Source organism: Brachyhypopomus gauderio, chromosome 19 (assembly GCF_052324685.1).
Source record: "Brachyhypopomus gauderio isolate BG-103 chromosome 19, BGAUD_0.2, whole genome shotgun sequence".
Classification (NCBI taxonomy): domain Eukaryota; kingdom Metazoa; phylum Chordata; class Actinopteri; order Gymnotiformes; family Hypopomidae; genus Brachyhypopomus; species Brachyhypopomus gauderio.
The window spans coordinates 9,266,326-9,288,226 of record NC_135229.1 but is presented as its reverse complement, the minus strand read 5'-3'; the positions used below and the strand labels follow the sequence as shown (position 1 = coordinate 9,288,226).

Here is a 21,901-nt window from a genome sequence, read left to right as displayed (position 1 = left end):
CACACACAGCTTCTGTAGAACAAATGTCCCATAACAGCTGTATGAATGTTTTGCCTCAGGAGGCTGGAATGCAGGGAGCTCACAGCAGAACGCTCACCTTCCACTGTCTTCTCATAGATAATGGCCTATTCACACTGTCTTTAATTTATGCTCCCTTGGCCACGAGAAATGCAAAAGCTAATTTACGGCAATAGGAAGGCCTGTCTCGGAGTTATCAGGAGACAATCGAAATGTCAAATGTGCTCGGTCTCCTCTCCCTTCATTTGTCACAGTTTTTCAGTTTTTACTGTTTTAAGAGCTTAAAGAGCAGGATTTAGAAATGCTTTATTCCAAGATTTATGGTAGCAGAAGCAGGACTGAAGTAGGACTGACAGACAAAACGTTCCTGAACTCTGTCCCCCCCCACGGCTGCTCTGTGTCCTGACGGGACTCCACTTGTGTAGAATTCCCATGTGTGAAGAGGTCTTGAACTTGGCTTACATATACAGTGATTTCTGACTCCTGCAACCAAAGAAAAATGTCTTTCAAGCTGCTTTAATCTTGCCCCCTCTGCCCCTCCCTCTGCCCCTCCCTCTGCCCCTCCCTCTGCCCCCTCCCCACTTCTTAATCCCCCTCCTTCTTTTCTACCTTTCTCTCCCTCTCTCGTGTTGCAAAATTGCCCCATCTGGTGTTTACAGTCTAAGAAGACTAAGAAGATTGTTTTGATTGTTTTGAGAGATTGTTTTGCCTGCCAAATTGAATTCCTAATGTGAATTTAAAATGTGGGAGGTGAGGCATGCAAAGAGAAGCATGGCTTTCTGACAATGACCAATATCCCCAGATGTCCTCACTATTCCCAAATGTCCTCACTATTCCCAAATGTCCTCACTATTCCCAGATGTCCTCACTATTCTGCTCTCAGACATGTTTTCCTCGTCCTTCCCTTCTAAGGTTATGGAAGTTTGGGAACAGGTGGCCTTGGCACAGGAGGACTCATACCTGGAGGTGAAGTATCATTCATGAATTACTCTGTATGTACTCTGTGAGTAAGTGAACCCCACTTTGTCTGTGATACGCCATCTTCTGTTTAATGCTGCGGTGCAGGTTTGAATCCCAGCATTGTGCTGTCTGCGATTGGTTGTCTAAAGCAACACAGATGGGTGTGGTTTCACTAAGATTCTTTCTTTCTTTTGTTCTTTGTTTCATTCAATATTTCTTTCTTTCAATCTTTTCCTCCTTCCTTCCATACTAACTATCCTGGCTCAACAATCCTTTGTGTGGATTATACCAATATTTTTGGTGAGAAATTAATAGAAATTACGCCAGACATGCTGTCTTTAAAATAAACACAAGTATGAAGCACTGACCTCAGGAAACAGGGTAAGGTGTGTTACACCAGTCACCAGTTACTGACCTCAGGAAACAGGGTAAGGTGTGTTAATCCAGGCACCAGTTACAGACCTCAGGAAACAGCATAAGGTGTGTTACATCAGTCACCAGTTACTGACCTCAGGAAACAGGGTAAGGTGTGTTAATCCAGGCACCAGGTACTCACCTCAGGAAACAGGGTAAGGTGTGTTACACCAGTCACCAGTTACAGACCTCAGGAAACAGGGTAAGGTGTGTTACACCAGTCACCAGTTACAGACCTCAGGAAACAGGGTAAGGTGTGTTACATCAGTCAGCAGTTACAGACCTCAGGAAACCGCAGACCAAGAAGGAAAATGACTCCATCTCTGAAGGATTTCCTCCTGCTAGCATTAATCGTTTAGAACATTCTCTGCCAGCAAACACATTGTTTCAAATGTACGCCGTTTCATCTGCCCTCTTGTGTTTTATCTCCTCTGGCAGCAGGATATGGAGGTTACGCAGGTGGCTTATACCCTGCAGCAGGACCAGGAGGGCTGAAACCTGCCAAACCAGGTGAAGACTGCCTTATGAACACATCACTGTTAACCACAGTCACTACAGTTCTCCCAGAATCAAGGACTCAGTTGTTACCCTTGACCGGTTGAGCCTGTATGTGTTGCTGTCTCTCAGGTATTGGAGTTGGGGGAGCAGGTGGAGGTCTCCCTCCTTATTCGTATGGTCCGGGCCTTGGAACCGGTCAGTGGTCCAGAGACACTGCTCTAAACATACTGCTATGATTTCTCTCTCTGGTTGAATGCTAAGCTGTGATCTGTTTATATCATTCAGGTGCTGGAGCAAAAGCCTATAAGCCTGGAAAAGGAGGTGAAGTAGCACAACTTCTGCTCACTCTGTGCTGTAATGAAGGAGACAGTTTGTCAGTGCTGTAATGAAGGAGACAGTGTGTCAGTGCTGTAATAGAGACAGCATGTCAGTGCTGTAATAGAGAAAGTGTGTCAGTGCTGTAATGAAGGAGACAGTGTGTCAGTGCTGTAATAGAGACAGCATGTCAGTGCTGTAATAGAGAAAGTGTGTCAGTGCTGTAATGAACGAGACAGTGTGTCAGTGCTGTAATAGAGACAGCGTGTCAGTGCTGTAATGAACGATACAGTGTGTCAGTGCTGAAATGAACGAGACAGCATGTCAGTGCTGTAATAGAGACAGCGTGTCAGTGCTGTAATGAACGAGACAGCGTGTCAGTGCTGTAATGAAGGAAATAGCACGTCAATGTTGTAATTAAGAAGACAGCGCATCAGTGCTGTAATGAAGGAGACGGCACGTCAGTGCTGTAATGGAGACAGCGTGTCAGTGCTGTAATGGAGACAGCGTGTCAGTGCTGTAATGGAGACAGCGCGTCAGTGCTGTAATGGAGACAGTGTATCAGTGCTGTAATGGAGACAGCGTATCAGTGCTGTAACGGAGACAGCGTGTCAGTGCTGTAATTAAGGAGACAGCGCATCAGTGCTGTAATGGAGACAGCGTATCAGTGCTGTAACGGAGACAGCGTGTCAGTGCTGTAACGGAGACAGTGCATCAGTGCTGTAACGGAGACAGCGTATCAGTGCTGTAACGGAGACAGTGCGTCAGTGCTGTAATGGAGACAGCGTGTCAGTGCTGTAATGAAGACAACGCGTCAGTGCTGTAATGGAGACAGCGTGTCAGTGCTGTAACGGAGACAGTGCTTCAGTGCTGTACTGGAGACGGCGCGTTAGTGCTGTAACGGAGACAACGTGTCAGTGCTGTAATTAAGGAGACAGCACGTCAGTAGGAGTCCTGCAGCAACAGCTCTTCATGGTTTCCAAGTGACTTGAACTTCAGTTCCAGCTCCTCAAATTTTGAGCCAAATCAAGCAGTGAGACGTGTGTAGGGAGTCGTGGTGTGTGTGTGTATGTGTGTGTGTGTGTGTGGGGAGTCGTGTTGGTGGTGTGTGTGTGTGTGTAGGGAGTCATGCTGGTGGTGGTGGTGTGTGTGTGTGTGTGTGTGTGTGTGTGTGTGTGTGTGTGTGTGTGTGTGTGTGTGTGTGTGTGTAGGAAGTCGTGCTGGTGGTGTGGGTGTGTGTGTGTGTGTGGGGAGTCATGCTGGTGGTGTGGGTGTGTGTGTGTGTGTGTGTGTGTAGGGAGTCGTGCTGGTGGTGTGTGTGTGTGTGTATGTGTGTGTAGGGAGTCGTGCTGGTGGTGTGGGTGTGTGTGTGTGTGTGTGGGGAGTCATGCTGATGGTGTGGGTGTGTGTGTGTGTGTGTGTGTGTGTGGGTGTGTGTGTGTGTGTGTGTGTGTAGGGAGTCATGCTGGTGGTGTGTGTGTGTGTGTGTGTGTGTGGAGTCATGCTGGTGGTGTGTGTGTGTGTGTGTGGGGAGTCATGCTGGTGGTGTGTGTGTGTGTGTGTGTGTGTGTGTGTGTGTGTAGGGAGTCATGCTGGTGGTGTGGGTGTGTGTGTGTGTGTGTGGGGAGTCGTGCTGGTGGTGTGTGTGTGTGTGTGTGTGTGTGTGTGTAGGGAGTCATGCTGGTGGTGTGTGTGTGTGTGTGTGTGTGTGTGTGTGTGTGTGTGGAGTCATGCTGGTGATGTTGGTTCAGGGTTTCAGTGCACTAAAAGACATCAGTTCTTCAGCGTCTGATAGTGGAAGGTTAGACTAACACAGACGTGTGTAGGGAGTCGTGGTGTGTGTGTGTGTGTGTGTGTGTGTGTGTGTGGGGAGTCGTGTTGGTGGTGTGTGTGTGTGTGTAGGGAGTCATGCTGGTGGTGTGTGTGTGTGTGTGTGTGTGTGTGTGTGTGTGTGTGTGTGGAGTCATGCTGGTGATGTTGGTTCATGGTTTCAGTGCACTAAAAGACATCAGTTCTTCAGCGTCTGATAGTGGAAGGTTAGACTAACACAGAGCGATTCTGACGTGCCAGACTCTCCATCCTGCTGCTGGAACGGCAGGCGAGGACACACGATGACTTAAAAACACAGAACACAGATCAGATTTCAAGATACACACGTTAGTAGACGTGGCCTCTGTGTGTGCGTGTGTGTTTGTCACCTCAGCTTCACTGAGGTTAAGGTTAGGACGTTGTTTAGGCACAGCAATATTTAAACAATAGAAACATCCCTAAAATATTATTCAGAAGTACTAAGAGACTGTGTGTGTGCTTCTGCGTGTTTGTGCATGTGTGTGTGGGTGTGATTGTGTATGCTTGTGTGTGTGCATGTGTTCATCTGTGTGTATGTGCGTGTGCGTGTGTGTGTGTGTGTGTGTGTGTGTGTGTGTGTGTGTGTGTGTGTGCATGTGTTCATCTGTGTGTGTGTGTGTGTGTGTGTGTGTGTGTGTGTGTGTGTGTGTGTGTGTGTGTGTGTGTGTGTGTGTGTGTGGATGTATGTGTGTGTGTGTGTGCATGTGTTCCATCCTGCAGGTCCGGGTACAGGAGGTACTGGTCTTGTTCCTGGTACTGGTGGTACAGGTCCAGGTCTCCCAGCAGGAGGTACGGTGCAACACTACCAGATCTCTGAACAGGCCGTCGCCTCTCAGATGTACAAACGTGGACATGTTGGGTTATGTGTTAGAACCATGAACCTGGAGCTGCTCTTTCTGCTGGAGAATTGTAACTAACACTGGTTTAACGGTACACAAAATTAACGGTTCGGTTCACACCACAGTATGAACCCCACGGTTGATTGGACCCCAAATGCAGTAAATGTATCTAGTAAGCCGTATAAGACCAAAATGATTTTTTCCAGTATGCAAAAGATCCCTGGATAATGTATTACTTCTGCATACATGTATATTTTCATATAAATATAATAAATCCACTAACCAATACCCAGCTAATAATATGTGAACCAGCCAGTTAAACCAACAGACTCTAACTGTAGCTTTAACTATAGCCTCTTAACAAAAATATCAGTATTAATTATCAATAGCATATTTATTTGTAAACATTTATTTCGTATTACAACAGTAAAATTATTGCTTATTAGTACACACACACACACACACACACACACACACGAATTGCTTTTGTACTAACATTAAACTTCTACTTCAAATGAAAGCTTTAACAATAACTGTTCTGAAAGACTTTTCCACATTTCTCCTCTTACACACTGAACCATCTTACACAATCATGAAATCACACTTCTAAGGCTGATGACAGCAACTACATCTAGAGTTGAACTTAAAGGTGTTAAAGTTAACACCTTTTGCACAGCTGGCTTTGGTTCCAGAATACAGCTAAATTACAGCGCTAGGTGTCAGGTGGGAGGTTTTAACGCACTGAAGTTCATCCAGCTCACACTTGACTTCACATGTTTTATATCATGTGTCCTACATCTGTATATACAGTGGGCATTTGATTTTACTTGGTGTATTAAATGTCTTGTACCAGGTTTTCATGATGGTGTTTAATGCTGTGTAAACTATGTAAATGAGATTCAGGTCTTAGCTGGTGTTTCTATGTGTTAGCACCAGTCATTCCTCAGACTGGACTTCCAGGAGTGGGACCAGGAGTAAAGGCAGCCAAGCCAGGAAAGGCACCAGTACCAGGTCAGTGTGTGTGTGTGTGTGTGTGTGTGTGTGTGTGTGTGTGTGTGTGTTTATGTGTGTGAGGAGACCTTATCCTGGTTAATACGCAATATGATTCAGTAATGATATTATAACTGCTAATGCATGGCAGTTAGTGTACACACCTCATGTAGGATTCAAACATTTACACAAACACATATACATATACAATTACACAACCATCACACATGTTCGATTGCACAACCATCACACATGTTCAATTTCACAACCATCACACATGTTCAATTTCACAACCATCACACGTTCAATTACACAAACAATTACATTACACATGTTTAATGTCTCTGGCTTTTGTAGGAGTTGGAGTTCCTGGAGCTTTTCAGGGTGGACTTTTGCCTGGACAAGGTGTGTGTGCTGTTATCATACTTATCAGGTCATTTTTGTGATGAATTACCCTCTTAGCCTGATCGTCTTTAGCGTGTGATGAAGGCATGGGGCCTCCTGTCTCACTCCCTGATTCTGCAGGTTTTGGAGGTCGAGGAGTTCTCCCAGGGGTTGCAACAGGAAGTGGACTCAAGCCAAAGTCAGGTAACATCTTTATGACTGCTACCTCAACAGGTGTTAAGGCAACATTTTAAACCATGTTACCATGTATCCCTGTGATGACTGTGTTACCATGGAAGTCTTTCCTCACCTTGTCTACTGTGTTCAGCTGCAGGTGGGGGCCCAGGTTTCATGCAGCCCGGAGTGTTTCATGGCTACCCGCTGAAATCACCCAAAGCCCCAGGTACAGAACGCTTTCTTCATCTGTTTACACAAAACATTCAGCTGGTAACCTTCTTCTAATGTAGTTCTACTGAAGAGGTATACAAAAGAACATAACTTTATGTGAGTCAGTAAGATATGAGTTAGTGAGATATGAATTAGTGATACGAGTTCAGTCAGCAGTTTGAATTCTTGGTCCTAACTGTCCATTGTAGCATATATGTTCCTCCAGGGCACAGACATGTTCTGCCTTATTATGGACAGAGCTGCATAAACTTCTTCTACAGCCCTTCCTGTGTCACTTCTCTTTCTGAAGCCAACACTAACAGCCAGGGAAGCTGGAACATTCCTGCAACAACACCCCAGTTGTTATCTATTTTGGCCCAAATCAGAGCTGTGCGTTGCTTCTAGTTTGCAGTAAGCAAGCAGCCTACCCAGCAGAGCTCCACAGGACGCCACAAACGGAGACATGTCTCCTTCTCCCTGCTGAGGGTTTCCACTGTGTCCTTACTTTCAACACTTAAAATGGACAAATCTTAAGGAATGTAGAAACAGAAACGTCAGTAATATACAGTTTTATTATAACTGGTATATTCCGTATGGCTATTCTGATTACAATTACAATGAATTACAATGAACCTTCATTAAGAGACATCAAGAGATAGTTGATCAATTCAAAGTGTATGTTTATTATTATATTATTAGAATATATTTATTATTTCATCAACATATGTTGACTGGAAGTTTTTAACCAAATTGACATTTTTAGGTAGATCAAAAGAGAATACGACGCAGAGTTAAAAGATAATGTTTAGAGATGGTGCGTTCCAGTTTTTAGAGTAACCCAGCTTGGATAATATAATGTTTGCCAGGTTTGGGAAGATTAGATCATGCTTTAACTCAAAGCAGATGGACACACTATTGTTCAGTCTTCTCACTTCATACAGTGCGTTCACTGTTATTTATTAAAAATCATATTCGTAAAGTATGAGCTTTATGAGTTTGGGCTATGATCTTTCACCACACCTGTTGGAACTGTAGAATGCTAACGTAACCTGTCAGGTGAATGAACACTGTAAACGGCTACTGCAGTGAACACAAAAAAGCAGATTTTTAAAGCTGATTATCATGTATTTTCAGGGCAATACAGTTTCACTCACTTTAAAACCCTCAGGAAATTTCTGGATTTTTGTATGAATGGTTCCAAACATATTATGTGCTCTAAATCTGATGATATAGAGAATGTTTCACATATATTGATTTAAATCAACCCTCTCAGGCATGGGCATTGATATAAAAGCATGCAAACCTCTAGCACAGTGACCTGGTGGAATGAGGACAACTGAAGTCAAGTATTTCACTGTTTGGGACTGCTGCAAAAACTCTACATCTGCTGCAAGATGTACAAAATGATACAACATGATCAAATACCAGAACATGACCTAAAGAAAAGATATTCCAGAGGGCAGAGGTAAAATTGCTGAACTTCGTAAGACTGGAAAGCATTAAGGATTTCAAAAGACTGGTGCGCTTCTATTATGGACAGATGGAGTTCACAGTCGATCAGACAGAAGTAGTCGAGCACTGCTCCTCACCATAAGCAGATCATTGCAAAGCCCACAGCTACCTTCTCCAGGACAGGAACAGAGAGACATCACATGACAGCTAGATATCTGTACTCATGATCTGATCTGTTAATGTGTGGATTCAGAAGTGTTATTTCAAAATGAAAAAATAAATATTCTCGCTCTGATCTCTAGCTTTCTGAGCCTCTGTACGCTGCACTGCTGAACTGATGTTCTGAGAAGAGATGAGACATGAACTCTGTGTCATGTTAGGAAAAAGCAACACACCACACAGCCACAAAAGCTCATCCTGAGGTTTGGAGGAGAGTTCACTGCTATTTCTCTGCCTCCAGGGCCACACAGCATGACCTCATTGAGAGACCAATGAATACCCACTTGTGTCAGGACATTTTTACCTCAGAATGTCAGAGCGTCTGTGTGTGATCTAAAATGTATGAGTCGGTGTGTCTATCACCAAATAATGAGCCCAAACACAGGAGTAAATGACAGAGATGCTCCAACAGATGAGCCTTTAGACTTCAACATCAGCAAAGTCAAATTTAGATGCAGCATTGTAATCAGTAACATGTTCTTCATCTCATATCTTCCAAAAAAGAGATTAACAGTTTATTTGGCTGGTTTCATTTAACAGGAGAACAAGGTGGATTTCTCAGAACTGCTGTGCTAGAGAAATCATATTACTGAAGCTAATGACAAAGGAATTTCTCATGTTTAATTAATAAATGTGAAGACACAAACATTTCCTATCGCTGATCAATTATGTTCTAATTTCAGTGTTATAAATATGTATGAATACATGTCTGCTATTTGTTCAATAAAATCATCTTTACTTATTATTAGAATTTAGATAAATATCAGTTCCCATAATAGGAGACATTAATTCAGAACTTCAGATAATAATAACTCTGAAGAGTTCACAAACACTTCCTCACACTTGTGCATACATTTCATAATAGATGGGCACATTTTGATCACCGTCGAACACAATAGTTACCTGCCTGAAACTGAATGTTGTTCATTGTTCCAGCAGGTGGTGGTGCATACGCTGGCGGCAAGCTTCCCTATGGTATAGTGACCTGGAGAATGCATGCATAAGACAGCTCATGGTTGATGTGCTTCTGTTGCATGCTGGGATGGTGTCTCACTCTCGCCTACTGTCCTCCAGGGTACGGAGGCTTTGGGGGTGGCGGAGGACTACCCGGCGGTAAAGGAGGTGCTGGCTCCAAACCAGGCTTCCCCACTGGAACTGGTGTGTAATAGGCCGTAATAAGAGAAATGCCAGCGTTCGAACAGGAGGTTCACGTACATGCACAGGCTCACCTGCCACCTGTGTGCTCTGTGTGTCCAGGTGTCGGAACCTTAGGTGTCTCTGCTGCACAGGCCAAAGCTGCAAAATATGGTAATGCCTCACTCCACAGCTCCGAGAGTCATCACCGCAGTGGCACAGTTTCACATTATCAAGAAATCAAGAAATCAAGCAGGAGCTTGATGAAGTAAAAGTCCTCACCAGGATTTTGCTCAGGATTCCTGGATTGTGTTGATTCCACTCATTTTACCTGGATTGCACTAATTAGAAAATCTAGCAAGCTTGAGCAAAATCCTGGTGAGGACTTTTACTTTCTGAACCTGGATTATACACCTCTGGTTTTATGTCACGCTTTTCTTCTAGGAGCTGGGGTGGGTGGGCTTGGAGGTGTTCCAGGAGCTGGAGGAGTTTACCCTGGTGTCGGAGGTGTTCCAGGAGCTGGAGGAGTTTACCCTGGTGTCGGAGGTGTTCCAGGAGCTGGAGGAGTTTACCCTGGTGTTGGAGGTGTTCCAGGAGCCGGTGGTGTTTACCCTGGTGTTGGAGGTGATAAAATAAACAAGTATTCACACACTGTTAAGTGACTTAGATAGTTGTAATGACACTGCATCCCATGTCTAAAAACAATATTCTTACGCTTTCAAATTCATCCTATACTTTACAGTTCTGGTTTGTGTAGTCATCTCTGTGCTTCTGTTGCAGGTGTTGGGGGTCTTTCACCAGCCCAGGCAAAGGCAGCTAAATATGGCAAGGAACTATATATCTGTACAGCTGTTTTATGGCAATGTCTGTATTAAATAAAAAACAGCAATACAATTAAAGCTCAATTCAAATAAAACCACACACACTAATCCTAAAATAGACTTTTGTAAATGCTGTTGCTCTGAGCTTCATGCCTAATGTGAATCTACACTCGCAAGACATTTAGTTATTAATGTTTTCCTCATATGTTTAACAGGTGCCGGGGCTGGTTTGGGTGGTGCTGGGCCTGGTTTGGGTGGTGCTGGGCCTGGTTTGGGTGGTGCCGGGGCTGGTTTGGGTGGTGCTGGCAGCGTCCCAGGAGCTGGAGGATACTACCCTGGAGCAGGTACGAGAGTGAAAGGCAAGAATGAAACAGATACCCCTAAGATACCCCCTTGAATGCAAATGTTTTGCTTGTCTAAGCTTGTTCTGTGGCATTTATCCACTGGTGAGTCATTGACACTGACAATTCTGACAAAAAAATGAAGATTTATTAACTGATTATTACAGTTATTAACACATATGTCATTATCACTATGTTGAGGAACAACACTCGGCCCTCTGCTGTGTTTCCAAGCCCTCTGTGCTGCTGTCTTTAGTGCTGTAACACACCCATTTTTCAAGTCAGATGTCTGTGTGTGACCTGCAGGAGGATTGACCCCTGCTCAGGCTAAAGCAGCTAAATATGGTAAACATTACATTTAATGTAAGCAGTGTAACTGCTCAGATTCTGATCTATACCATGTAAACACACCTACTGGAGTCTCCTGGTAATAAAGCTATCCGAGAAGTTCCACTGTGATCACTGTGATAAATGACGGGGAGCAGAAACTTTAATAAGATCTAGTTGGCCAAACAATGAGCTGGTTTTTCAACTCTTTCTTACTTCCCACTAGGTGCTGGAGCTGGGTTAGGTGGAGCAGGGCTGGGTGGAGTTGGTGGAGTACCAGGAGGTGGAACTTATCCTGGATTTGGTGGTAAGCACAAGCAGCTTGTTGTTTGTAATGGTACCTAAATCAGTGTGCGCTTTATGTCTTCAACACATGGGCTTCATATAAGCAGCAACTGTGAATTTAGAAGAAAACTGATGTGTCATCAACACCGTCAGGTGCAGCAGGACTTACACCTGCTCAGGCCAAAGCAGCTAAATACGGTAACAGCAAGACATCTCTTAATATGATATGAAACATTAATATTGCTGATTTAGCTTAATTAAAGAATGTTTCATCATGTATTGGTGCTGGGGCTGGTTTAGGTGGGGCAGGAGCTGGACTTCTTCCAGGAGCTGGAGGAGTTCTCCCAGGAGCTGGAGGAGTTCGTCCAGGAGCTGGAGGACTTCTTCCAGGAGCTGGTGAGGAAGAGTGAGTGAGTGAGTGAGTGAGTGAGCATAAACTGGTTTAATTTTAAAAAATGCATTTGTTGATTTGCTATGGTTGCATTGATCTCTTGGAGGACATATCACCACTGACGAAGAGCTGGATTTTCATCGCCTACATAGGTCTTGTTTATGGGTAACTACAGGTTGATATTCTCTTTGTCTACAGGAGGTCTAACACCTGCTCAAGCTAAAGCAGCTAAATATGGTAATAGCAAAACATCTCTTAAAATGATTAATTTTGCTGATTTAAATGAATTAAAGAATATGTTTCATCATGTATTGGTGCTGTGGCTGGTTTAGGTGGAGCAGGAGCTGGACTTCTTCCAGGAGCTGGAGGAGTTCTTCCAGGAGCTGGTGAGTGAGCAGTGATGTCAGTAACGTATTAACGCGTTACTCTAATCTTATCACATTTTTCAGTAACGAGTAATATAATGAGTTACTATTTCCAGTCCAGTAATCAGATTAAAGTTACTTTTCCAAGTAACTGTGTGTTAACTATTTTTATTTTCATTAGTAAAAATATATATTTTTGCTTTCTTCTTGGCTCAGTTAAACTTTTGCTTCTGACCGTAGCGCTCGAGCGTGTTCGCGTTCACATCATTCTGTGCAGTGTTCTCTGTAACGATATGTGGTAGTGTAAAGAAATACCCCTCAAAAATGGGAAGGAACATTTACTTTACCAATTTTAATGTTGCATTGTGTTTCAGGTTTGAAAAGTCCTGGAATTTTGGCTAACGTACTTAAAAATGCTTGAAATTGTAATGGTATTTCGTTTCACAACAAATAGCTGTCTGACTGAATAGTTCACTTGTATTACGTTTACAAATACATTTACAAATAATACCGCGCAGCAACACAAACGTAATGTCAGGAGATACATTATTTAAATGTCAGGAGATACATTGTTACTGTTAAAAATGCACTTCCAATAAAGTGAGTATTGGAAAATTTCATTTTGCTGCTGAATGTAACTACTAAAGTAATCTAACGTAGTTACTTTTAATATCAAGTATTGTGTAATGTAGCTAAGTTACTTTTTAAAGGAGTAATCAGTAATCGGATTACTTTTTCAAGGTAACTAAGCCATCACTGTGAGTGAATGAGTGAGTGAGTGAGTGAGCATAAACTGGTTTAATTTAAAAAATGCATTTGTTGATTTACTATGGATCCTCCATGGATTACCACTTTATCGTGGTGGAGGGTTTTGCGTGCCTACATGATCGTAGGAGCTAGGTTGTTGGGGACAATGCCCCTCGTAGTGTCTCCCAAGGCAAATTGGTCCTAGGTGATGGGCCAGACAAAGAGTGACCCAAAAACCCCTATGGAACTAAGAAATAACAGGACCCAGATACCCTTTCCCAGATCAGGGTTGCCAGGCCTGAGGGAGGGGCTCCTTGGCGGGCGCCTGTTAGCCAGGTTTCTACCCATGGGACCCAGCCAGGCACAGCCTGCAGGAGACATGTGGGTTCAATCTCCCATAGGCCCACCACCTGTGGGAGATGTAGTGCTAGGGGTTCGGTGCTTTGTAGATTGGCCGGTGGCCGAAGGCAGGGGCCTTGGCGTACCGATCCTCAGTTATTGAAGCTGGCTCTTGGGACATGGAATGTAACCTCTCTGGTTGGGAAGGAGCCTGAGCTGGTGTGTGAGGCTGCCAGATACCAACTAGATATAGTTTGGCTCACCTCAACACAGTTTGGGTTCTGGAACTAATCCTTTCTCGAGAGGCTGGACTTTATTCTTTTCTGGAGTTGCCCAAGATGAAAGGTGGAGGGCTGGAGTGGGCTTACTTATAGCTCCCTGCCTGTGTGTTGGGGTAGACAAGAGGGTTGCTTCCCTGCGCCTTCAGGTTGACGAACGAGCACTGACTGTTGTTTGCGCTTCGGAGTACCCGGCCTTCTTGGAGTCCTTAGAGGGGATACTGGAAGGTGCCCCTTCTGGGGATTCAGTTTTTCTGCTGGGGGACTTCAATGCACACATGGACAATGACAGTAGGACCTGGAAGGGCATGATTGGGAGGAATGGCCTCTTCAATCTGAACCCGAGTGGTGTTCTGTTATTGTGTTATAATGCACACCATGTTCAAGCACAGATGTGTCCATAAGTGCACATAGTACCAGGACACCTTAGGTCTCAGTTCGATGATCGATTTTGTAATCGTGTTGTCAGACTTGCGACCGTGTGTCTTGGACACTCGGGTAAAGAGAGGAGCTGAGCTCTGAACCAATCACCACCTAGTGGTGAGTTGGGTCAGATGGCAGGTGAGGATGCTGGACAGACCTGGCAGACCCAAACAAATCGTGAAGTTTTGCTTGAAATGACTGGCAGAGGAACATGTCAGAAAGGTTTTTAACTCCCACATCTGGCAGAGCTTTGACCGGAGCTGTGGCTGCAAGGCTGTCGATGCCTGTTGTGGTGGCAATCTGCAAACCTGGTGGTGGACACTTCGAGTAAGGGGGGCCATCAAGCTGAAAAAAGAGTCGGGCCTGGTTGGCTTGTGGGACTCCTGAGGCAGCGAATGGGTACAGGAGGGCCAAGTGGATTACGGCTTTGGTTGTCACAGAGACAAAAAGTCGGGTGTGGGAAGAGTTTGGTGAAACCATGGAAAGCGACTTTCGTTCGGCTCCGAGAAGATTCTGGCAAACTGTCAGGCAACTCAGGAGGGGAAAGCGGTTCCTGACAAACACTGTGTATAGTGGGGTTGGGGATCTGCTGAACTCGACTGGGGATGTCATTAGGCAATGGAAGGAAGACATCAAGGATCTTCTCAATTCCATCAATGCACCTTCCACAGAGGAAGCAGAGCTGGAGGACTTGGACAGGGGTTTGCCAATCACTCGGGCTGAGGTGACCAGGGTAGTTGTGAAACTCCTTGGCGGCAAGACTCCGGGGGTTACAAGAGGAACAATGTGGGTTCCATCCTGGTCTTGGAACACTGGACCAGCTTTTTACCCTTGGAGGGTACATGGGAGTTTGCTCAACCAGTCCCCATGTGCTTTGTGGATTTGGAGAAGGCATTCGAACATGTTCCTCATGGATTCCACTGGGGGGGGGGGGGGGGGGGGGGTGCTCTGTGAGTATAGGGTACGGGGCCCACTGCTGCGGACTATCCAGTCCCTGTACGAACGAAGCAGGAGCTTGGTTCGCATGGCCGGCAGTAAGTCAGACTGGTTCCCGGCGGCAGTTAGACTCTGCCAAAGCTGCCCTGTGTCACTGATTCTGTTCATAACTTTTATGGACAGAATTTCATGACGTAGCTAAGTGGCGGAGGGGGTTTGGTTTGGTCAGGATTCTGCGTCTCCTTTTTGCGGATGATGTGGTCCTGTTGGCAGCATTGGGCCGAGACCTGCAGCTCTCGCTGGATCAGTTTGCAGCCGATGAGAATCAGCACATCTAAAACTGAGACCATGGTACTCAGTCGGATAAGGGTGGAGTGCCCTCTCTGGGTCGGGGGTGAGTCCTTGCCTCAAGTGGAGGAGTTTAAGTATCTTGGGTTCTTGTTCATGAGTGAGGGGAGGATGGAACAAGAAATGGACAGTCTGGAAGCCACCTCCAGGCATGTCCAACTGGGAGGAGACCCCAGGGAAGACCCAGGACATGCTGTAGAGATTATATCCCCCCAGAAGAGCTAGAAGAGGTGGCTGGGGAGAGGGAAACCTGGGCCTCTTTGCTTAGGCTACTGCCCCCACGACCCAGATAAGCGGATGAAAATGGATGGATGGATGGATGAATGATTTGCTATGGTTGCAATAATCTCTTGGAGGACATATCACCACTGATGGAGAGCAGAATTTTCATTGCTACGTAGGTTTTATTTATGAGTAACTACAGGTTGATATTCTCCTTGTCTACAGGAGGTCTCACACCTGCTCAAGCCAAAGCAGCTAAATATGGTAATAGCAAAACATCTCTTAATATGATGATATGAAACATTAATTTTGCTAATATAAATGAATTAAAGAATATGTTTCATCATGTATTGGTGCTGGGGCTGGTTTAGGTGGAGCAGGAGCTGGACTTCTTCCTGGAGCTGGAGGAGTTCTCCCAGGAGCTGGAGGAGTTCTTCCAGGTGCTGGAGGAGTTCTTCCAGGAGTTGGTGAGGAAGAGTGAGTGAGTGAGTGAATGAGCATAAACTGGTTTAATAAAAAAAAATGCATTTGTTGATTTGCTATGGTTGCATTAATCGACATTAATAAACGTGACACTACAGAGTAAGTTTTATATGTACTTACACTAGCTTAATTGCTGGTAATTTATACATCTTATTGTAAATATTGTTACTGCAAATTGTGAGACTTGCACACAAGTTTTTCACTCACCAGTGTACCTGTACTTTGGTGATGTGACAATAAATCTGATTTGATTTCATTTGATTTTGATCTCTTGGAGGACATATCACCACTGATGAAGAGCTGGATTTTTATCACCTACATAGGTCTTGTTTATGGGTAACTACAGGTTGATATTCTCTTTGTCTACAGGAGGTCTAACACCTGCTCAAGCTAAAGCAGCTAAATATGGTAATAGCAAAACATCTCTTAACATGATGATATGAAACATTAATTTTGCTTATTTAAATGAATTAAAGAATCTGTTTCATCATGTATTGGTGCTGGGCTGGTTTAGGTGGAGCAGGAGCTGGACTTCTCCCAGGAGCTGGAGGAGTTCGTCCAGGAGCTGGACTTCTTCCAGGAGCTGGAGGAGTTCTTCCCGGAGCTGGTGAGGAAGAGTGTGTGAGTGAGTGTGTGAGTAAGTGAGTGAGCATAAACTGGTTTTAATAAAAAAATATGCATTTGTTGATTTGCTATGGTTGCATTGATCTCTTGGAGGACATATCACCACAGATGAAGAGCTGGATTTTCACCACCTACATAGGTCTTGTTTATGAGTAACTACAGGTTGATATTCTTCTTGTCTACAGGAGGTCTCACATCAGCTCAAGCTAAAGCAGCTAAATATGGTAATAGCAAAACATCTATTAACATGGTTATATGAAACATTAATTTTGCTGATTTAAATGAATTAAATAATCTGTTTCATCATGTATTGGTGCTGTGGCTGGTTTAGGTGGAGCAGGAGCTGGACTTCTCCCAGGAGCTGGAGGAGTTCTTCCGGGAGCTGGTGAGGAAGAGTGAGAGAGTGAGAGAGTGAGAGTGTAAGTGAGTGAGTGTTATGTTTATCAAACACAGGGGCGCCGCAAATGCAAAGTTGTGAATATTTATTAGGGGGAACAACAAAACACTAGACAGAAACCCAGGACACAAATAGGGACTACACTATACAACGAAAGACTAATACTATTGAACGCGACAACCAGACAACTAAGCAAAGTAATCACACATACAAACATTCCACACACACACTACTTAAACAGAATGGGGAGAATCACAACACCAAGGGGAGTAACAACGAAGGAGAGAGAGAGAGAGAGAGAGAGAGAGAGAGAAAGAGAGAGAGAGAGAGAGATGGACAAAGCCTGATTACACTTAGACACAACGAAGGCAGGATACAACAGACCACGGCGAGGTTAAACATAAAACCCAAAGTACACGACAAGAGACGAGACCGACACGGGATAAAACCATACACAAACGGGGGGAACTAGAGTAGAACCAGAACACAAGTCAAGGAAATCAAAACCTAGAACAAGAACAAATGAGGAAGGCAAGGAGAAGGCAAGGACTTGGTCACATGACTTGGACTCGAGTCAGACTCGAGTCATTAATATTAAGACTTTTGACTTGACTTGAAAAAATATTCAGAGACTTAGACTTGACTTGGACTTTTACACCAATAACTTGGGACTTGAATTGGACTTGAACCTGTTTACTTGCAAAGACTTTATTTTTTTTTTACCCCAAATCTAAATTTTAAAACGCATATTAATATTTATAAAGTGCGCCCCATTAATTTCATTTCCGTCCTTCTGACGCAGACCGGTCCTCTGCTTTTCCACACTCTGTACGTGTGTGTGTGCATGAGCTGCAGCACAACCAATCAAATGGGGGGTTGACGAACGTAAATTTTTACCGGGCGGGGTGTAAAATGGACACAAATTAAGTATTATATCGCGATCGATCGATCGCCAGTGGTTGGTGCCAGAGCGAACTAGTAACTCATTTAAGTTTAAGTTTGTTTGAAAAGTTTTATTTCGGTTATGTGCTCCACAATCAAAAAGAATATTGTCGCGTCCATGAAGAAAGGAGTCTGACGAGAGGAGCTCATTCTCAACCGCAAATGCTTTTTTTATTTACAATACACCCTCAGTTCACCCCCCATCTGCTCATGCTGACAGCCACCTCACTCAGCCACATTCATATCACGGTGATGGTGTCAGTTTCTACCTATCAGACACTTCAGCACCCCCGAGCGTGTATCCTATGTCCCCATAACTTTCAAAACAGAATACATCAATTAACACATTAACAGTAATGTTAATAACTACTCCACACATTACCCAGCATCCTCTCTGATGAGGGCAGGGCCTGTCAGTCCGCATACATTGCACCGTCACACAGCCCCCCCCCCCACAGTCAGCCGTCCCGGCGACTCTCAGTGTGGAGATCCGATGACGTAGTCGTCCAAGTGACGGGGCGGTCTGCGTGCCCTCCGCTGCCCTGCCGGTCGTGTGTGGATGCAGGCCGTGGGGGAGCGCACGGTGGCAGAGTCGGAGAGCGGGGGTGCCTCAGCGTCCATCCGCCCAGGGGTCATTACTGCATCTCCTCCTGCTGCGTCGCCATGGTCAGTAGCCAGCTCGCCCTCCCTTGTATCTGCATCGCTCTGGAGGGGACAATGCACAGCAGCAGAAACGTCCACAGCACCGTCATGACAGCCAGCAGGATCCTTGTGCCTATACGGGGCCAGCCTGTCCCTATGTACTACGACACACTTCCTACCCCACCTTATCCTATAGACAACCTCACTCAGGCGTTCCAACACCGAACACGGCCCCACCCAACTCGACTGCAGCTTGGGACAGCGGCCCCTTGAACGTCTTGGGTTGAACAACCATACTCGTTGTCCCTGGGCCAACGGGTTCCCAGTACACCGCGTGTCATATGCTCTTTTTTGTCTTAGGCTTGCGGTCCCCTGGGCAACTCTGGCTGCGCAGTGTGTGTCACGCAGCTTTTCCACAAGGTCCCTAACAAATACCGGGCCAGGTTCGCACTGCGGGGCTGCGTCCGGGGGCGCACCGAACGCAAGGTCCACCGGCGTGCGCAGTTCTCTGCCAAACATGAGGCATGCAGGAGTAAACCCGGTAGACTCCTGCACAGCCGAGCGGCACGCAAGTAGAACCACGGGTAGGCGTACGTCCCAATCTTTCTGGTGCTCACTGGTGACCATGGCGAGCTGGGTCGCCAATGTTCGGTTAAACCGTTCTACCAGGCCGTCCCCCTGCGGGTGCAGCGGCGTGGTCCTGGTCTTCCTCACCCCCAGCAGCTTGCACACCTCCCCCATTATTTCGGACACGAAATTCCGACCCTGGTTGCTATGCAGCGTCTCAGGTACTCCAAAATGGCAAAAGAACTCATTCACCAGTACCGACGCAGTTGTGGTCGCGCTCTGATCCGCGATAGCATACGCCTCAGGCCACTTTGTAAAATAGTCCATGGCCACAAGGACGTACCTATTACCTGCCTCTGTAACTGGGAACGGCCCCATAACATCGACAGCGACCCTCTCCATTGGTGAGCCCGACTGCATAGAGACCAACGGCGCTCTGGACCGCAGTGTTGGCCCCTTCTTTGCGGCGCACGTGTCACAGCAGTGCACAAACAGCTCTATGTCGCGTCTACACCCCGGCCACCAGAACCCTTGTCGTAGCCGACGGAGCGTCTTGGTAATGCCAAAGTGCCCACTGCCCAGTGCACCGTGCATTGAGCTCATGACGTCATTTCTCGGCCCCACTGGTACCACATTCTGTAGGATCGACCCAACCGCAGACGGTTCTGCCCACTCGCGGCACAATACCCCTTGTACTACCCGCAGGCCAGCCCAGTTCGACTTCAATGTTTTCGCCGTTGGGCCTCGTCGGCACGCGTCTTCCCAGGCAGGCGCAGACGCCGCCTCTAAGTGTCCCATGCACCAACCGATTTCCGGATCAGCTAGCTGGGCAGCCCTGAATTGTTCGGCATCGCAGGGCTCGAGCACTGGTATGGGCGGTGCGTCAGGTCGTCTGAGCGCCGCGCAGCGCTCTGGTTCAGTGTCGCGCGCATCGATTTTTATGCAGTGTCTGCACCCGCCATCTAGGCACGGCCTACGTGACAGAGCGTCAGCGTTGCTGTGGGCTGTACCCGGCCGGTGTATGATGGCAAATCTAAATTCTTGCAGCCTAGCTAGCCACCTAGCTAACTGTCCCTCCGGGTCACGCAGACTCAAAAGCCACTGCAACGACGCGTGATCCGTGCGTAGGCGGAAAGGGACACCATATATGTACGGCCTGAAGTTCTCCAGACACGCGATCATCGCCAGTAGTTCCCGTCTAGTTACACAGTAGTTCCTTTCCGCTTTATTCAGGGCACGACTGTAATACCCGATAACACGTTCGGTTCCCCCTTGGACCTGGGATAGCACGCCCCCTACACCATGATCACTCGCGTCTGTATCCACAATAAACTCCTCACCGAATTCAGGGTACGCCAGTATCGGTGCGTTGCACAGCCTATCTTTCAAATGTGCGAAAGCATTCTCACAGTCAGGCGACCACACAAATTTTGATCTCCCTCCCGTGAGTGCATGAAGCGGTGCAGCGATGTCCGCGAAACCCCTCACGAATTTCCTGTAATATGAGGCTAGCCCCAGGAAGCTCCTAACCTGTTTGGCGGTAGTCGGCCGTGGCCAGTTCCTCACCGCCTCCGTTTTCGCCGGGTCCGTCCCTATTCCCTCGTTACTGACGACATGTCCCAGGAAATTAAGTTGTCGCTGCAGGAGATTGCACTTGGCGAGATTCAGTCGCAAATTTGCCCAGCGAATTTTTAAAAAAATCTCGTTCAGGTTAGCCAACGCTGTCTCAAACGAGCTCCCGTGTACAAGCACGTCATCTAAGTAAACCACGCATTTTGATGTCGAGACCCCCTTTAAGACCCTCTCCATGAGGCGCTCAAAGGTCGCGGGTGCATTGCATAGCCCGAACGGTAGTACTGTAAACTGCCACAACTCTTTCCCGACGGTGAAAGCCGACCGCTCCTTGGCTGGCTTGGTTAGGGGAACTTGCCAGTACCCACTGCGTAGGTCTAGGGAGGTAAACCACGTCGAACCCGCGAGCAGTTCTAAAGACTCGTCAACCCTCGGTAGTGGGTATGCATCGAGCTTTGTGACTGCATTGAGACGCCTGTAGTCCACACAGAATCTCCAGTCACCACTTTTCTTTTGCACCAGGACTACAGGTGATGCCCACGGGCTACTCGAGGGTTCGATAATGCCCGCCTCCGCCATATCACCAATCAGCTTATCCGCTATTTTGCGTCTCGTGAATGGCATGCGGTGGGGTCTGGAGCGTATCGGTTTCGCGTCGCCGGTTTCGATATCGTGTGACGCTAACGTGGTTCTAGAGCAGTCGTGGTCCGACAGCGCGAAGATGTCAATGTATTCCTCTAACAAGGACCAGACCCGAGTTCCTTGTCCGGCATCTAAGTGACCCACACAGCGAGTCCACATCTCACGGACGGCCGCAGTGACCTGTGCCGTTGGCTTGTTCCGCTCACACTCCGTGTATTTCCACGGCCGTTCACTATCGAACAACACAGTCCCGGAACCACAGTGCACGCCTGCCCCCGCCCGTCTTAAGAAGTCTAGGCCTAAAATACATTCGTCACAGGTGTGGCCCAACCAAAACTTCTGTGTGAACGCACCCCATCCGAAGTCCACCCTCGCCATAGTATGGTCATTCAACACAACTCTTTCTCCCGATACCGTAACTAGGTCTAGACATTCCCCGGTGATAATTCTCGTCTCAGGCCCAACAGCCCGCGTACCATAACGTAGCACAGACACAGCTGACCCCGTATCAATTAAGGCACTCACCTGCTGTCCGTTTATGACCAGGGGGGTGTAGAATCCGTTGAAACCCAGCCGGCGCGAGGAGGGTAGGGTCCTAATCGTGCAGTCCGACGCTTTGTGGTTTGGTGACCCACAACTCCAGCATGATCTAGCCCGCCGTACCGTTGGCTCCCGTCACGGTCTGGCGGGAGGCGATGGCTGTGTCGCTGTTCCGCCGGAAAGCACCAGTTCCGCCCTCACCGCTTCCTCC

At 46.6% G+C, this 21,901-nt stretch overlaps 1 protein-coding gene across 1 annotated transcript in view; it reads left to right on the top strand.

Moving 5' to 3' along the window:
- The window catches only part of elna (elastin a), a 66,701-nt gene that overhangs the window by 17,534 nt on the left and 27,266 nt on the right, over positions 1-21,901 (top strand). The window contains exons 5-31 of the mRNA XM_076981314.1: positions 931-984; positions 1,831-1,902; positions 2,020-2,085; positions 2,176-2,211; positions 4,774-4,842; positions 5,823-5,903; positions 6,240-6,287; positions 6,408-6,470; positions 6,595-6,669; positions 9,261-9,299; positions 9,399-9,482; positions 9,582-9,632; positions 9,903-10,082; positions 10,239-10,283; positions 10,495-10,623; positions 10,927-10,965; positions 11,174-11,254; positions 11,386-11,430; positions 11,533-11,628; positions 11,822-11,860; positions 11,956-12,009; positions 15,507-15,545; positions 15,653-15,748; positions 16,134-16,172; positions 16,279-16,371; positions 16,574-16,612; positions 16,720-16,773. Of these exons, the coding sequence (XP_076837429.1) occupies positions 931-984; positions 1,831-1,902; positions 2,020-2,085; positions 2,176-2,211; positions 4,774-4,842; positions 5,823-5,903; positions 6,240-6,287; positions 6,408-6,470; positions 6,595-6,669; positions 9,261-9,299; positions 9,399-9,482; positions 9,582-9,632; positions 9,903-10,082; positions 10,239-10,283; positions 10,495-10,623; positions 10,927-10,965; positions 11,174-11,254; positions 11,386-11,430; positions 11,533-11,628; positions 11,822-11,860; positions 11,956-12,009; positions 15,507-15,545; positions 15,653-15,748; positions 16,134-16,172; positions 16,279-16,371; positions 16,574-16,612; positions 16,720-16,773 (1,806 nt within the window). The remainder of the gene's footprint in view (positions 1-930; positions 985-1,830; positions 1,903-2,019; positions 2,086-2,175; positions 2,212-4,773; positions 4,843-5,822; positions 5,904-6,239; positions 6,288-6,407; positions 6,471-6,594; positions 6,670-9,260; positions 9,300-9,398; positions 9,483-9,581; positions 9,633-9,902; positions 10,083-10,238; positions 10,284-10,494; positions 10,624-10,926; positions 10,966-11,173; positions 11,255-11,385; positions 11,431-11,532; positions 11,629-11,821; positions 11,861-11,955; positions 12,010-15,506; positions 15,546-15,652; positions 15,749-16,133; positions 16,173-16,278; positions 16,372-16,573; positions 16,613-16,719; positions 16,774-21,901) is intronic.